The sequence below is a fragment of the Heterodontus francisci genome, chromosome 38 (genome assembly GCF_036365525.1).
Source record: "Heterodontus francisci isolate sHetFra1 chromosome 38, sHetFra1.hap1, whole genome shotgun sequence".
NCBI classification, from domain to species: Eukaryota; Metazoa; Chordata; class Chondrichthyes; order Heterodontiformes; family Heterodontidae; genus Heterodontus; species Heterodontus francisci.
In genome coordinates, this window is record NC_090408.1 from 41,992,367 (window position 1) to 42,010,229 (window position 17,863).

At 42.5% G+C, this 17,863-nt stretch overlaps 1 protein-coding gene across 5 annotated transcripts in view; it reads left to right on the top strand.

The window, feature by feature from the left end:
- Positions 1 to 17,863, top strand: part of LOC137352572 (novel FERM domain containing protein) — a 267,200-nt gene that overhangs the window by 42,436 nt on the left and 206,901 nt on the right. For 3 of the 5 annotated variants that reach the window (XM_068018220.1, XM_068018219.1, XM_068018221.1), the window contains exons 2-3: positions 13,462 to 13,558; positions 14,741 to 14,831. The exons of 1 other annotated variant lie outside the window; for it this stretch is intronic. In XM_068018220.1, the coding sequence (XP_067874321.1) occupies positions 13,462 to 13,558; positions 14,741 to 14,831 (188 nt within the window). Of the gene's footprint in view, positions 1 to 13,461; positions 13,559 to 14,729; positions 14,832 to 17,863 lie in introns of those variants that run through there. One more of the 5 variants, XM_068018222.1, reaches the window with a different exon arrangement.

Here is a 17,863-nt window from a genome sequence, read left to right on the forward strand (position 1 = left end):
GTCCAGGACAAAAATATATTTCTTAAATGCTAATTTTTATGTGTCTATCAAGTTCTCCTGCAGTGATGTTTGAATACAAAAAAGGAAGTCATACTAAACCTTGGTAAGCCCTGAGCAGCTGGAGTATTGTGTACAATTCAGGGCACCACACTTTTAGGAAGGATGTCAAGGCCTTGGAGAGGGTGCAGGGGAGATTTACCAGGATGATACCCAGGGATGAAGAACTTCCGTTATGTGGAGAGATTGAAGAAGCTGCAATTGTTCTCAACCTTGATCCTTGAAACTCCTTCCCTAACCTCTCTGCCTCTCGACCTCACTTTCCTCCTTTAAGACACTCCTTAAAACCTACTTCTTTGACCAAACTTTTGGCCATCTGATCTAATAACTCCTTTTGTGGCTCGGTGTCATACTTTGTTTTATCATGCTCCTCTGAAGCATCTTGGAACCTTTTATTATGTTAAAGGAGCTATATAAATATAGGTTTTTGTTGTTGTTGTTAGAGCAGCCAAGGTTAAGGGGAGACCTAATAGAGGTATTCAAAATTATGAAGGGTTTTGATAGAGCAAATAGGGGAGAAACTATTTGCTCTGTCAAGCAGGTTGGTAACCAGAGGTCACATACTTAAAATAATTGGCTTGAGCACGAGAGGGGAAATGAGGAGAAATTTCTTCACACAGAGGGTTATTATTATCTGGAATGAAATACCTGGAAGTTTGGTGGAATCAGATTCCATAGGAGCTTTCAAAGGGCAATTGGATATGTACTTAAAGAGGACTAATTTATAGGGCTATGGGGAAAAAACTTGGGCGTGGGACTAAATTGGACAGCTTTTTCAAAGAGTTAGCACAGGCATGATGGGTTGAATGGCCTCCTGTGCTGTAAGATTCTTCTTCTGGTGAAGTGTAAGGCTGAAGCAGAGATATATTGCGACAAATAAAAATGTTCATAATATAATATAACTACTTGATTAAAGACAATAAAAAGTTACTATTGTTAATAAAGTAAATGGTGTGCTGAGTTAATCCCATTATAACAGAATTATTTGGATTCCATATTATGGGATGGGGTAGGCAAGCTTGGGCCTGTGGTTGCCACATACTGTATCCCCAATCTCTACCATGCCAAAAGAGAGGAGCCGCCTCCCTATCTCTGTAATCACCTCCAGCCTTACAACCCTCCCGGATCTCTGCGTGCCTCCAACTGCATACTTCTTGGGCATCCCCTACTACTCCCTGCATCCTACCAAATGTGGGGGAGGAGAACTTAGAAGGGTTCCAAACAAAAACTTGTGTTGGAACAGATACTTTGGAAATCAATTAAGATCTGAAAGATTGAACAGGTTGGGGTTTTTTTTTAGAAAAGAGAAAACTTAGAGGTGAGTTGATAGAAGTTTTTGAAATTAGGAATGGATTGGACAGGATAGATGTGGAGAAAACATTTCCATTTGTTGGAGAATCCTAAAGTAGGGAATGTAAGTACAAGATAGTTACTAATAAATCCAATAGGGAAATAAGAAGAGATTTCTTTACTCAGATAGCGGTGAGAATGTAGAGCTTGCGACCACAGGAAATGATTGAGGCAAATAGCTTAGATGCTTTCAAATGGAAGCTAGACGAGTGCATGACAGAAAAGGAATAGAAAGATATGTTGAAAAGCTGAAATGAGGTAGGTGGAATGGGAGAAGACTCATGTGGACTATAAATATCAGAACAGACTTGTTGGACCAAATGGCCTGTTTCTTTCAGGGGTTGGCAACATGTCCGTACACGGGCACCAGTGTCCATGGTAAAAATTTTGATGGCAGTGGTAATTTAGTCATAAAAATTGAGACTTATTGTAGAATCTTAATGACATGGAACCAAAGAAGCTTTGTTATTCAATCAGACAAAACGTTAGCTCCGGTCACGTTTTTCCCGCTTTTATTCTTACCCGTGAAAAAACATGGTGTCGAATTTGAAAAAAAATCAAGCCCAGCTTGAGTGCAGCCATTGTTGGTTGTTTGGAAAATGACCAAAACAAGTATGCTGTAAAGAAAATTATGGGCTTTACATCAGATAGGGCATCTGTAATGCTAGCCCAGCTTGTAAGTGTTTCAAGGCGACTGAAAGGTCGTTATGGAGATTTATTCATTCAGCACTGTATGACCCATCGCCAAGTCTTAATGGCTAAAGATGCTGAATCAATCATACCTGACTTTGTGGAAGACAAGATCAAAGCAACACTGAGACATTTCAGTGAAGCTGCGAGAAAAAAGGAACTTAGACAGATTTGCGAGCTGAACGAAGAGGAATACTCAAACCTGGTTGGCCGCAAAAAATTTGCTGGTTAAACTTGGCTGCCTGCATTGAGAGGTTTGAGCTAATGTGGGATTCTCTAGTGCAATACTTTGAGAGAGAGGCATTTGAGAATGGGTTAACAAATTATAGAAAAAATTGCCAGAATATCCATGACATGTTACAATCTCCAAAATTCATTCTGTATCTCAGTTTCTTGAACTGGGTTTTGCCATTTCTCGCATCAATGAATTTGACACTGCAGAAAGAGAATTCTGATCTGTACAACGCATACTGCTCTCTGGAGAAGTACTTCAAGATCATTTTGAAGCCAATTAAACAGTCTTCAAATGAAGATTCTATGCTGGAATCTTACGTATCTCCAAGCTACCTGTCTGTCCCCAGTGCCAAGGTCACAGAGATGCTGTGGGAGTGTAACGAGCAGCAATACTTGCCAGAAACCAAGATTGGCCAGGCAAAAGCAACATTCATTGGATATGCAAGGAAACTTGAACAGGCATTCAAGGCCAGTTTTCCTGAAAAAGCGCTGGTGAAATGCATGCTTTACTTAGACCCCTGCAACCAAAAGCCACCAGTCCCAGAAATTCAAAAACTTGATGCAAGATTTACATAAGACATTGACTCCAGCAAAGTTGAAATGCAATATACATTGAACTGTGAAGATGAGGCTGTCAAGATACTTTTCAACTCAGACTGCTGTGGCAGTGATGTTACCAAATTGTGGTGTCTTTTGTTTAAGTGAGGTTGAATACAGTGAACTGGCAAGGCTATCACTTTTTTTTACTGACACTGAGCCCTGACACATATTGCTGCGAACAAGGGTTCAGCCACTTGAACACATTCAAAACATCCACAAGAAATTGCCTTGAGAACTGTCGGGGTGATGCCTGTCTACGTATTGCAACTGCAACAATGAGCACAAAGGACTTCGATGTAGCTGTGGTGGTGAGGTACATTTGAAAACATTATAGTGAGTTGAATTTATAATTATTATTAGCTTGCTAGCTAACTAGGCCAGCTAGCTAATCACTTTTTCCAGTGTGGAAAATTATTTGCTATTTTACTGGTCGAATGACATAAAGTTTCTTCTCTGTCCTGGTTTTTGTTGCACAATGGTTTAGCTTGCTGGCTACATGCTAATGCAATGTTAGCACATGGTGTAGCTATCTCTATTCTGTTTTGCTTGCTAGCTACAGTCGTGCTGCTCTCCATTGATGCTTAGCAACTTTATTTATAGGGAGAAATGTGTTTTAAATCGGTCTGTGTTTTGATGGCATTAGGCTGGCTACACACTTTATATACAGATTAATTGCCCCCATGTCCATGGCTGAATCCAATAATTTTGTCAAATGTCCCGTGGTGCAACATGTTGATGCTGATCCCTGGTTCTATGCTCCATATTGTATGTAATTCTATGTAACCAGAAACCCAAGCTCGAATATAACGTGTTTGAAATCTCTGGCTAAAACATGCAAGGTTTTGTCATAAATGCTTGGTTAACTGCTTGTTTAATTTTTGTTAATATTAGTTATGATTGTATGCTTAGTAAATCTGTGACATCTAACATTTAATGTTGTGGACCCAAGTATGTTGAAGAATGCGTTATAAGAACATACATCCTCTAACAAAGCCTACTGCGAGTTAAGTAATAGCATTGATTCTCTTGAAGCTAAATAAACACCCCTGGCAACATAGAAGGTTAAGATCTGAATGTTTGCTCAACTTTGATTTGAATATTTTAGCCAACATACTGACAAGAAGACTGGAGGATATGTTGAGAAATTTATCTAGAACAAGTACATTTCATGAAAAATAGATGATCAAGAAACATTCTCCACAGGAATTTTTTTCCTTCTATCTAATACAAAAGAAGGGAGGATATTCTTGCTGGTTAGCTTTTTAGATGTTGGGGGCCTTTAGAAGACTTGAATTGAAACCTATGTTTGACATATTGAAAGAATTGGGAGTTTAGACAAGGAATCATTCAATGGATTAACAAGTGTTCACAAAGCTCGCTCCCACCGAATGTTTTAATCAACTGCTTCCTGTTTTCTCTCTTTTTCAATTACAACAAGCCATGAAGCAGAGAACTGGGAAACTAGCTTCTTATGTAAGGCACTGGAGAATGGCCCAGGTGTCTGGGAAGATGGGCAAGGACGCCCTTGTACGCAATTAACATTCGCGCAATGAGCCATCTCTTTGTACGGGTTCTGTCCTCAAACTCTGAATTTAACTGGAGCTCCTGGCTGTTTATCAGAGCATAAAATTACAAAGAATGACAGAATGTTTAGCACTGAAACTGACCATTTGACCCAATTGCTCCATGCCCGCATTTATGCTCCACACGGGCCTCCTCTCACCCTTCTTCATTGCACCCTATCAGCATATCCTTCTGCACCTTACTCCCTCATGTGTTTATCTAGCTTCCCCTTAAATGCATCTATGCTATTCATCTCAACTACTCCCTATGGGTGCAAGTTCCACATATTCACCACTCTCTGGGTAAAGAGGTTTCTCCTGAAGTCCCTATTTAAATTTTGACTATCTTTTATTTATGGTCCCTAGATTTGGTCCCACCCATAAGTGGAATCATCTCCTCCGTGCCTACCCTAGCAAACCCTTTCATAATCTTAAAGACCTCTGTTAGGTCACCCCCACCTCCCCTCCCCTCCCCTCCCCTCCCCCCACCCCCCAGCCTTTCCTGATAAGTATATCCTCTCAGTTATCTGAATTGTTTGCACACAGAAACACTCTGTTAATTGAAATTGCATAAAGGCCTTGGTCAAATAGCTGGCATTCAGTGCAGAAGCCAGAATCAATAACATACATATGTACTCCTATCTCAACATGATCCACTGATTAATTTACAAGAACATTCTTATTGAAATGAAACTGAAAAGATGCCCCAGCAATCATTAGTGCCATATTTATAAGGTATTGTTTGCTTGATACAGCTGCCTCTGGCTGCTCCTGCCTGCTTGTTTAGTCACCAAATATGCAGCAAAGAACATATCTGGATAGCCATAAAATAACCTTGGGAGATATTGATATTAATAGATATTGGTAGCAGAAATAATTGAGGGAAGAAGCCACAGGGGACAGAATGAAGAACAAGGCATAGTTAGTTGCTATTGATGGAAGATGCTTTCCATAGACGAATTGTGGATATATTGTGCAATTGTGGAGTTTTCAGATATGTTCTGAAAAAAAGGCATTGGAGGAGGTTGCTGTGGTCAACTGTGTCAAAAACTGCAGACAAGTCGAGGAAGGATTGTTGTTAAAGGATTACACTGGAGCCAATCTTGCATTTATTTTACAAAGTAAAAAGATTACAAACATGCAGCTCCTCACTGAAACCTTCACCCAGTTTCAGTAAGTGTCTCCTTGTATGTACACAAGGAAGATCCTAATTAACACCCTCCACCTGCCTATGATTAAACACAATTAACAACAGTCACATAGAATGACGAAAAGATTGATAAGAAGGAGAAAATTAGAGTACGAGAGAAAGCTAGCTAGAAATATAAAACAGATAATAAGAATTTCTACAGATATTTAAAAAAAAGAGTTAACAAAGTGAACGTTGGTCCTATAGAAAGTGAGTCTGGGAAATTAATAAGGGAAAAAAAGGAGATGGCAGATGAATTGAACAGGTATTTTGCATCGGTCTTCACTATTGAGGATACAAGTAACATCCCAGAAATAGCTGTAAATCAGGAAATGGAAGGGAGGGAGGAACTCAAGAAAATTACAATCATCAGCAAAGTGGTATGGCTGAAAAGTCGCCAGGTCCTGATGGACTTCATCCTAGGATCCTAAAAGAAGTGACTAGTGAGATAGTTGATGCGTTGTTTTTAATTTTCCAAAATTCCCTAGATTTGGGGAAGGTTCCATTAGATTGGAAAATAGCAAATGTAACTCCTTTATTCAAAAAGGGAGGGAGACAAAAAGCAGGAAACTACAGGCCAGTTAGCTTAACATCTGTCTTGGGGAAAATGTTGGACGATATTATTAAATGTTAGTAGCTATAGCAGGGCATTTAGAAAAATTCAAGGTAATCAGGCAGAATCAACAAAAAACTTGTGAAAGGAAAATCATGTTTAACCAATTTATTTGAGTTCTTTGAAGAAGTAATTTGTGCTGTGGATAAAGTGAAACTGGTGGATGTATTGTAGTTAGATTTCCAGAAGGCATTTGATAAGGTGCCACATCAAAGGTTATTGCAGAAAATAAAAGCTCATGGTGTAGGGGTAACATATTGGTATGGATAGAAGATTGGTTAGCTAACAGGAAACAGAGGGTAGGCATAAATGGGCTATTTTCTGGTTGGCAAGATGTAATGAGTGGTGTGCCGCAGGGATCAGTGCTGGGGCCTCAACTTTTTACAATTTCTATAAATAACCTGGACAAAAGGATCGAAGGTATGGTAGCTAAATTTGCTGATGACACAAAGATAGGTAGGAAAGTAAGTTGTGAAGAGGACGTAAGGAGACTACAAAGCGATATGGATAGGTTAAGTGAGTGGGCAAAGATATGGAAAATGGAGTATAATGTGGGAAAATGTGAAATTGACCATTTTGGTAGGAAGACTAAAAAGAAGCATATTATCTAAATAGTGAGAGATTGCAGAGCTCTGAGATGCAGAGGGATCTGGGGTCCGAGTGCATGAATCGCAAAAGGTTAGTATGCAGGTTCAGCAAGTAATTAGGAAAGCTAATAGAATGTTATCATTTATTGCGAGGGGAATTGAATACAAAATTAGAGAGGTTATGCTTCAGTTATACAGGGCATTGGTGACACCACGTCTGGAGTACTGTGTACAGTATTGGTCTCCTTATTTAAGGAAGGATGTAAATGCATTGGAAACAGTTCAGAGAAGGTTTACTAGATGAATACTTGGAATGGGTGGGTTGTCTTATGAGGAGTTTAGGAGAGTAAGAGGCAACTTGATTGACACATATAAGATCCTGAGGGGTCTTGGCAGGGTGGATGTGTACAGGATGTTTCCCCTTGTGGGAGAATCTAGAACTGGGGGGTCACTGTTTAAAAATAAGGAGTCGCCCATTTAAGACAGAGATGAGGAGAAGTTTCTTCTCTCAGAGGGTCGTGAGTCTTTGGAATTCTCTTCCTCAAAAGGCGGTGGAAGCAGAGTCTTTAAATATTTTTAAGGCAGAGGTAGATAGATTCTTGATAAGCAAGGGGGTGAAAGGTTATCGGGCGTAGGTGGGAATGTGAAGTCGAGGTTACAATCAGATCAGCCATGATCTTATTGAATGGCGGAGCAGACTCGAGGGGCTGAGTGGCCTACTCCTGCTCTTAATTTGTATGAAAGAGGCCATTCAGCCCATCGTGTCTGCACCAGCTGAAAAACTAGGCGCTATGTTCGTAAGTTCATATAGGATGTCATTTGTGACTTTGATAAGGTTTCCTTTTCATTACTGTTGATGTTGCTTTGGCTGCAGTTTTCAAAAATAGATTTTTTATCTTATTTGTTAGTTCACAGAAAAATTTAATAATATCGTCAACCAACACTGATACAGACCAGTTATTGTATCATTACAATCCTGGCGGACTTTGCTCCTGTGTGTTAGGGTGGTGGGAAAGAATGTAACATCTGCAGGTCAATGCATTGTTTCCACCTACATAACAGTCACCAGGCTTCAAAGGTGAGAAAGCGGTCTAGGGTTCCCTTATAGTTCACCAGCCCTCTGCTGGAGGGTCCTCTGACACCGGTACAGGACTCGGGGTGCAGGTTTCACTGTAGGTGGGGTTTCTCCTCACCTGGCATATGTGGCAAACCGGCAGTACTCCACCAAACCTTGTGGAGTTTTAGCCAGTCAAACTGTTGTCTTTTGCGGGTTTTGGTCTTTCACATACCGGTATATACAGCCACTGTAATCTCATGGTCCCTTCTTAGTATTTCTCTCCAGTACCTCTGCAGCACCACTAACTGGTGAACCACTGTCCACTGTTTGTCATCAGGTCTGTGAGGAGAACTCCATTTCCTCATCAGTACTTCATTCTTTAAATAGTTGCAATCAGACTCCCTCTGCTTCACTTTCAGACTGGGCAGCCTGTGCTAACTCTCGCAATACTGGGTCAGCTCGCTGAGCCTCAGCTAGGGAAAATCCATTTAATTCATTCCCTGGGTCTTCTAACTTTCCAAATAAAGTCTCGGACAGGCAGACCTCATGGTCATTTGCCTGCAGTGCCAATTCTGTCTCCTCTGGGGTAGCTGGTTTGATCATGGCCTGATTCACTACACATTCAGGAAAACTGCAGGGGACCGTCTCCTGCCATTGCCCTGTCTCTCTGACCTCCTGCGGTCTTTCTTTCACTACTAGGGGGGGGGCTACCACCTTCACCCCCGCCAGATCATTACGTAGGAGCAAGTCAACCCCATCCACAGGCAAACTAGGGACAATCCCTACGGTCACCGGTCCCAAAACTAGGTTGCACTCCAGGTGTGCAGGTACAGGCATACACTGCCCTCCAATACCATTCACCACCATTTTGGTGTTCACGGCACTCTCTGGGGGAAAGGTCAGGCCTTTTCCCAGTAAAAGGGATCTGGTGGCCCTTGTGTGCCTGCGAATCACTATGGGCTTGATTGCCCCACTTGAGGGGTATGGGGCTACTCTCCTTCAGACACAATACCCTGAGAACCCTCAAGAACCCTATTAAATTTGCACTTGCAACGGTAGACTTCCTGGATCTCACTCTTAGTGCAGTTAAAGCCACAGCTTGTTCTGCTGTGCTTTCCATCAGGGTCTTTTCTCCTTCACTGAGCCGGTGTGCCCTGATTAACCCTACAGGTTTTCCCTTTAGTTTCCAGCAGTCAGCTCTTAAATGCCCTGCTTTATTACAATGGTAGCACACAGGTCTCCGCGTCTCACTCTTGCTCACAGCACCTTCCTTTTTAGCTAGTGGACGGCCCCCTGTGTCCCCTGCTTTCCTTTCTCTCCCAAGACAGCTTGGGCTCCTATCACCTTCCCACCCTTTGTCCCTTTCGGTTTTGTGGGGATGAGTATGAAAGGTTCTCCCCTGGGAAACCGACTTATAAATTAAAGCAAACTCATCAGCCAGGACGGCTGCTTGCCGGGCTTTCTAGACCCGCTGCTCGTCTACATGGGTCTTTATGGAAAGTGGAAGAGAGCGTTTCAATTCCTCTGACAGAATTACTTCTCTGAGATTCTCATAGCTGAGCTGTACTTTAACAGCCCTCAGCCACTGGTCAAAAGCCAGCTGCTTACTTCTTTCAAACGCTAGATAAGTTCGATTAGCTTGCTTCTTCAGGGTTCTAAAATTTTGGCGACAGGCTTCGGGTGCTAATTCATATGCCCCGAGGATAGCATTTTTGGTCAGTTCATAATTTGATGAACTCTCATCTGGCAACAGGGAATAAACCTCATGGGCTTTTCCAGTTAGCTTGCTTTGCAGTAAAAGAGGCCAGGTATCAGCTGGCCATTTTAGCTGTCTTGCCAGTTTCTCAAAGGACACAAAAAATGTTTCTACATCTTCCTCATTGAATTTTGGAATTAATTTAGCCTGTTTTAACAATTCTGTACCGAGCCCTGAATTACACTCCTCCATATTGGCCATGCTTTCACTGGGGTTACTCTTTCACCCCCGAGTTAATGCAAGCCGCTTCAGCTCTCTTTCTTCGCATTCTTTCTGGAATATTCTTTCTCTCTCTCTTTCTTCACTCTCTCGTTCCTTCTCCTGTCTTTCTCTCTCTCTGTCCTCTCTTTCTTTCTCTTCACGTTCCTTCTGTCCTCTCTTTCTCCCTCTCCTGTCTCTCTATTTCTCTTTCTCTTTCCATGTCTTCTAATTCAAGTTTCCTCTGTTCCAATTGTATCTTTGCTAACAGTACCCTGTCTGGGTCTGCTTCTAAACCTGTTTCTGCTTCTTCAGGTTCAAGGGAAAAATGGCTGGCCACTAGCCTTAGCAGTACTGACTTCCTAGCCTTGCCACATACAGTGATCCCACACTGCTCAGCCATTTTCCTCAACTCCTCCATAGACAGTTCTTTTATCCCAAGTTATTTCACCTGGCTTGGGGAGCTACTAGCTTCAGTTGCAAACATGTTAGTATTCAATCATACACAACCACAAGAAAACCTGTATTAATCTTGCTCTTTTTTGATTGGGAACAATTTGGCTTCCCACTTCCAATTTCTCTCATTTGTCTGTGGGTCAATTCCGGATGCTAGCACCCAAATCTCTGTTACGACCAAGTGAGAAAGAGTTCTAGGTTTCCCCTTCAGCCTTCACCTGGTCTTACTGTAACAGGATTTAATTTTTAACACACCGTGTTTTTAGCTCGCCCTTGATGAATCCTTGTTCACCGCTTTCCAATTATAAGGCAAAGAAACCAGCACAAACAGGCTTTCTTAGGTTTAAAGAAGAAAAGTTGAACTTTATTAAACTTAAACTCTAATTCGGTTAACGTCTATGGATACATGCCGCGCCCCATGCTAGCATGCATACGCGACACACACATGCAAATAGAGACAGAAAAGAGCAGAAGAAAAATAAAGTGGAAAGGTTTGAGACAATATCTGAAGAGTTGTTACAGTTCTTCGAGCTCACTGTAGAGTCCTTGAGTGTAGGTAGATCTTGCTTTTCGTTGGGGCCTAGAATTCTTGTTAAACCTTGTTCGCTGTAGGATACTTTTCTCTCTTGGGGTTTATGTGTCTTCAGTGGATTTGGGATTCCGTGAGAAAGAGATGGGAGCAGACAGCAGAGATCTTCTCAGTCCAGGAGCAAACAGCTTTCTGCCGAAACTGTTTGTACAAATTCAAAGAACTCATCAGGTCTGGCAGCATCTGTGGAAAGAGAAGCAGAGTTAACGTTTCGGGTCAGTGACCCTTCTTCGGAACTGACAAATATTAGAAAAGTCACAGATTATAAGCAAGTGAGGTGGGGGTGGGGCAAGAGATAACAAAGGAGAAGGTGCAGATTGGACCAGGCCACATAGCTGACCAAAAGGTCACGGAGCAAAGGCAAACAATATGTGATTCCAGCATTTCTTGTTTTTGTTTCAAAGAACTCATGTTGCCCAGCAGGTTAGTCATGTGACTAGCTGGTTTGACCATGTCCATTTGTGTATTCGGCCATCTTAGCAGTCAACCTGGAATGCAAGCTCCCCCACCTTCAATATCTGGTGAGCAAAAGTCCATTGTGGGTGAAATGTCAGGGAATGGCTGCTTTGGCCTTCCAAACACCGTCTGTTAATATGCAAATGTCTTTTCCAGCCACGGCTGATCTGTTTAACAAGTCCTTTCTTCACTCCAGTAACAGTTTAAAATCGATGTTCATGACAAAATTAATGTGCCTCATTCTTGGCGGGTGGGGGCCTAGCATGACAGTACAAATAGGCTGCTGTGTTTGCTAGATAACAGCAGTGACTACATTTTCAATGCTCGGCATCTCCTTGCTTAATACAATTGGGAATATGGACTTGAATTTACATCTTTCCACATTTTCATCTATTTCTTAAGGTCTCCTTGTACTTGTTTCTTGCTGGAAAGGAAAGGAAGGGAAGGTGGGAGGGGCACTTCTCTTTTATACTGTTAATACAAAATTAAAATGAAAATAAAATACACTTATGATTATAAATGGAAGTGCCAGCGATGCTTCAATGGCAACTCTCACCCAGGCTGTGGGTTCAAATCCTACCTGTCAACTTGAATACATAAACTAGGTTGACACTTCAAGGTATAGCGTAGGAGTACTGTGTCTTTCAGATGAAATGTTAAACTGAGTCCTCATCTGCTTGCTTGGATATAAAAGATCCAAAGGGTTTATTGAAGAGGAGCAGAAGATTTTTCCTGGTGTTCTTCCACCTTCAATGAACACCACCATTTTACTGGCTCATTTATCTCGTTGCTGTTTGTGCGATCTTGCTGCCCGCAAATTGATTGTTGTGTTTGTCTGCAAAACAACAGTGACCCCACTTCAAAGGTAATCCATTAGCTATGAAGCATCTTGGAACATCCTGATGATGCAAAGAGCACTATATAAAGTGCTGGGGTTTTTTGAACATTGAAATGTTGCATCTAACATCTACTCCAGCCATAAAACTACAGAGTCGCAAAACATGAATACAGAAAGATCCTCATTTTAGTGTGGTGTTTGATTTGGAGCTGGAAATTCAAAAATATCTGGCCATATGAAAACTTTCCTTTGCAATTAAACTCTAAGTAACCTCATGCTGCATTTACTTATTACAATTAGTCTTTTTTGGCCTGAAAATGAAAGACTATCTTAAACATGGCTCTACCTAGCAGCAGAATAATACATTGTGAATTATATCATACAACGTTCCTGTTAATTGAAAAACATGAATTTACCATGAGCAGTGCCATGGGAAATCAGCTAGTCAGAGAAAATATAGGGATGGCCAGAGATGGAGCTAATGTCTGAAGATTGGTGGGGTGTGGGATTGTGTCGAAGTCCAGATTTGGCCAATTTGGCACAGTGATGCCTCCAATGCCACATTGCCATTTGTGTCTGACTTAAAACGGCACTGCAATTGGGAATTTGAAAGTTAAGTGAATAAATTATTTTCCAAGTTTTGGAAGAGTCCTGACATACAAAATAAGCTGAATTTGTGGTGATTGGGGCAGGGGTCATGACCTCTCCCCCCCCCCCCACCCCCCATACCAACCCCACTGATGGAGCTAAGACATGCAGGAGGGTTAGTACCCATCGACACAGATTTGGGGTGAACAGAGAAAGTACTAGAGATGAGATAAGGAGAATGATTTTTTACACAGCAAATTGTTGTGATCGAGAATGCACTTCCTGAAAGGATGGCTGAAACAGATTCAATGATTACTTTTAAAAGAGAATTGGATAAATTGGATATTGAGAAGGAAAAAAATGCAGAGTTGTGGGGAAAGAACAGGGGGGAGAGGGACCCATTAGATAGATGTTCAGAGAACTGACTCATGGATTAAATGGCCCTCCTCTGTGCTGTATGATGCTATTTGGATATCTTTTATCAAGCTCAAAGCCAGGTTGTGGTCATTTTTGGGTATGGAGGGGGTTCCAGACCAGGTTGATTGGGCAGAAGAAGTTGGGGAACTTTTTAAGAATTGCATTAAGGCAAATGGTTATTTATTTATGTTTTATTAATATTTGAAAATGATTTTTTTTGGCAGACTCTACCACCCATGTTTGGCACCTCACACACTGCAATGTGCTTGGCATTGCCTTGTTCACTTTGATATGCTACAGGGGATCTGACTTTTTCTTTAGGTGAGATATTTCATGGTATTAGTAATCATGACGTCTCTGAGTTTCGGCTTGAGCTTTGTCTGCAGTTTGACTTTCCAGTCGAGTTCTTTATGCCTCCCCACCGAAATGATTTTGGGCATTTCGCTTTGCTCACTCAAGTCCGAATATATTTATGTATGTAAATTGATCTGCCTTTGGCTAGTGATTACCCAACGTGATAACTCATTCAAAGGCATCTGTGCGCTGTGCTGGAGCTGGTTGGAGCTCAGCCCGTTTGATGCTTCCTTTTTTTGGGATGTGGGTTTCTTTGTTTTGTCCTCTTTGCTGTTCTGCTCCCCCTCAGTGAGACCCTTACCCTTGGGGAGAGTTCAGGAGCTAACCCAGTGTTTGTGTGGGCTCCACCCCATCTTGCTTCGCTCTCTTTCACCCGGACTGTGTGCTAATAAAGGGAGATTTATGCAGAACAGTCACTGAGAGATGTACGGAGGCGCTGCAGAGAGACAGAGAACAAATTAAACCCAGTGCTGTCGGTGCTCTCATTATGCAGTATTTGCAAGGCAGTAAGCACAATAGGAAACAGGAAAAGCGGATAAAATGCAACGGACAGGTAAAAATCCTGGGATGCACAATGGGCAAATGAGTATTTATTTATTTGATGCACTGCATTTAAAGATTGTTGAAATTTGTCTCCATTATTAAATCCGCGCCTATTCCTCCCCAATGAATAGACTCCCTCTCCCGGGCCGGAGACCCGCGGGGATGCCGCCCAGCACCCGCCCCCTCTCACCGCCTATTGACTCATCCGCCGGAGCCTCAGGCCCCACCCACTCGCCACCACTATTAGCGCAGGTCCACGCTAGTCACAGAGGGCCGGGCGGTGATTGGTGGAATGGGCCGTCAGTCAGCGCGGATGAGGCTCCGCCCTCTCCCCCGCTGATCGGATACTTTCTCCCGGCTGCTGCTACTCGCTGCGATGTTCCAGCATCAGCTGCAGCGACAGACAGGGGCAATGAGGAGTCAGCCCTGGCACAGGGATCCGATCCATCCCAGAGGCAACAAGGGGCTGCAAACTGCAGCAGGAGGAGGAAAAATAAACCAACCATTAGAATAAAATCTTGAAAAAACCCAATAAAAAACAACCTTAAAATCCGCTCGCTTTTGTTCTGTTTCTCGCTATATAAATCCGGCGAAGATGCTGAGCAGGTTGAGGAGCGGCAGCATCAGGAACCTGGACCGGGAGTTCGACTGCACCGTTAGGCTGCTGGACGATTCCGAATATGCCTGCACCATCCAGGTCAGTGCCACCCTGGGAGCTGGGACAAGGGCATTCGCTTCTTCTTCATTTGCAAGATGCAACTGCATGTATCTGTGAAACACTTTGCACCTTTTGTAACTGCATGCATGTTTTGCTGCTCTCTGTGTGTGTATTTTGAATATATATTAGTTATTGTATGTACACAATACACTGTCTTGGCTGCACTGCCAAGAGGATAACCCACATTAAATGAATGAGATTATGGTCATCTCGAACCCTGATTGTATTCAGAAATATGCTTAACTTTTTTGTTAGTATGTTGGTCTCCATACCATCCTCCTAATAGTTGTTTTAATGATTGTTGACTAAAGTGGGCTTATCTTTTGCTTTAGTGCAGAACACCAGTGTTGTGGGAGAAGGAATTAACTTACATCAATTACCATCCGTGTAAAATGCATCTGTCGTAGCAAAGATCAGTTAATAATCCCTCTCTTCCTTGTCAGGCTGTAGATAACAGTGAGAAATAGAAGGTATACTGGCTGCCTTATCCCAGTGCTAGGGAATGGTGGGGTGGTCAGAACAGTGGCAACTCCTGGAAGATTGGATGGTAACGAGGAGCAAATTCAGCCAGGATGAGTAGAAAATCTTGATTTTACAAGTGTGGTGATTCCGATCCTATTAAGGGACAAAAAGGATGCATATCTTTCTGAATGAGTGCAGGCTAATTTAAGACAACTAGTTGAAGTACTGTTTATTTAATACTGAAACACCCAGATTTAACATGGTGAAATACAATACGTGTGTCCTTATGTTGCTCCTGTGATGTCTGTCCGCCAGCACTTTTTGCCACTCCTCTTACCCTCCCAAAAAGAAGCAGATGGAGGCTAGCAGTCTCATGAATGAACATGTGTGAACTACTTTAACCACAATTATTTTGATGAAAGAAACTTTTCTTTAGTGTGATGGGTCCCTACACATGTACCCACTGGTGGAGGAAGGACTGGTATCTTTCTGCATTAAAGAAGTATTGTTGCTGGATGAAGCATCTTGTGTAAGGTTTTACTGAGGAAATAGTAAAATGCCTGTGGTAGTGACATCAGGCGGCGCAGCTTAACCCTTTTGAGTACTGAATGTCTTTTGGAACTTGCATGTTTGTTAACTTTCACTGATGATATCTCCAGGTGTAAATGATTAAAATCTTGAGTGAAAACCAGGTGGAAGGCTGTGATGTAAAAATTGGCACTTCAGCAGATCAGGTTTGTGGTATTCTATAATTCAACAACAAAGTCTGCATTTATATAGCGCCTTTAACATAGTAAAATGTCCCAGGGTGCTTCACAGGAGTGTTATCAAACAAAGCCATATAAAGACACTGAGCCACATAAAGAAATATTAGGATAAGTGACCAAAAGCTTGGTCAAAGAGGTAGGTATAAGGACCATCTTAAATGAGGAGAGAGAGATGGAGAGGTTTAGAGAGGAAATTCCAGCGCTTTGGGCCGGAGAGCTAAAGACATGGCCGCCAATGGTGGAGTGATTAAAAGGGGGAATGTGGAAGAACGCACAATTGGAGGAGCACAGAGATCTCCGAGAGTTGTAGGTCTGGAGGAGATTACAGAAATAGGGAGAGTTGTACGGCTGGTGGAGGTTACAGAGGGAAGTGGGGGTTGTAGGGCTGGAGGGGTTTACAGAGATCTCGGAGGGTCATAGGGCTGGAGGAGGTTACAGAGATAGAGAGGAGTGTAGGGTGAGAGGAGATTGCCGAGATCATGGAGGGTTGTAGGACTGGAGAAGGGGATGGAAAGATGGATCCACCCCAGCAGGCAATGCAGTATCCCCCCCAGAAGAATTTTTGGAACATAGGAACAGGAGGAGGACAGTAAATCACTCAAGCCTTTTCCACCATTCAATCACATCATTTTACACCTATCCAACTGTCATGGCTCCATATCCTTTTAGAATCTTGGCTAGCAAAAATTTATTGATCTCAGACTTAAAATTATTAAGTGAGCATCTTTTTTTTTGTTGGAGAGTTCTACACTTCTACCAAACTTTACATGAAGATATGTTTCCAAACTTCTCTCCTAAATGGCTTGACTCTGATTTTTAAGGTTCTGTAACCTTGTGCTAGACTCACTTCACCAGCAGAAATAGTTTCTCTCTATCTACCCTATCAGTTCCTTTCAAAATCCTAAAAACCTTAATCAAATGGGAAGTATTCAGCCTGGAGCTCGGTGACCAGTGGTGTTCCGCAGGGATCTGTTCTGGGACCTCTGCTCTTTGTGATTTTTATAAATGACTTGAATGAGGAAATGGAAGGCTGGGTTAGCAAGTTTGCCGATGACACGCAGATTGCTGGAGTTGTGGATAATGTGGAAGGCTGTTGTAGGTTGCAACGGGACATTGACAGGATGCAGAGCTGGGCTGAGAAGTGGCAGATGGAGTTCAACCTGGAAAAGTGTGAAGTGATTCATTTTGGAAGGTCGAATTTGAATGCAGAATACAGGCTTAAAGACAGGATTCTTGGTAGTGTGGAGGAACAGAGGGATCTTGGGATCCACGTCCATAGATCGCTCAAAGTTGCCACCCAAGTTGATAGGGTTCTTAAGAAGGCGTATGGGGTGTTGGCTTTCATTAACAGGGGGATTGAGTTTAAGAGCCGCGAGGTTATGCTGCAGCTCTATAAAGCCCTGGTTAGACCACACTTGGAATATTGTGTTCAGTTCTGGTCGCCTCATTGTAGGAAGGATGTGGAAGCTTCAGAGAGGGTGCAGAGGAGATTTACCAGGATGCTGCCTGGACTGGAGGGCATGTCCTACGAAGAAAGGTTGAGGGAGCTGGGGCTTTTCTCATTGGAGCGAAGAAGGATGAGAGGTGACTTGATAGAGGTGTACAAGATGATGAGAGGCATAGATAGAGTGGATAGCCAGAGACTTTTTCCCAGGGCGGAAAGGGCTATCACCAGGGGGCATAATTTTAAGGTGATTGGAGGAAGGTTTCGGGGAGATGTCAGAGGTAGGTTCTTTACACAGAGAGTGATGGGTGCGTGGAATGCACTGCCAGCGGTGGTAG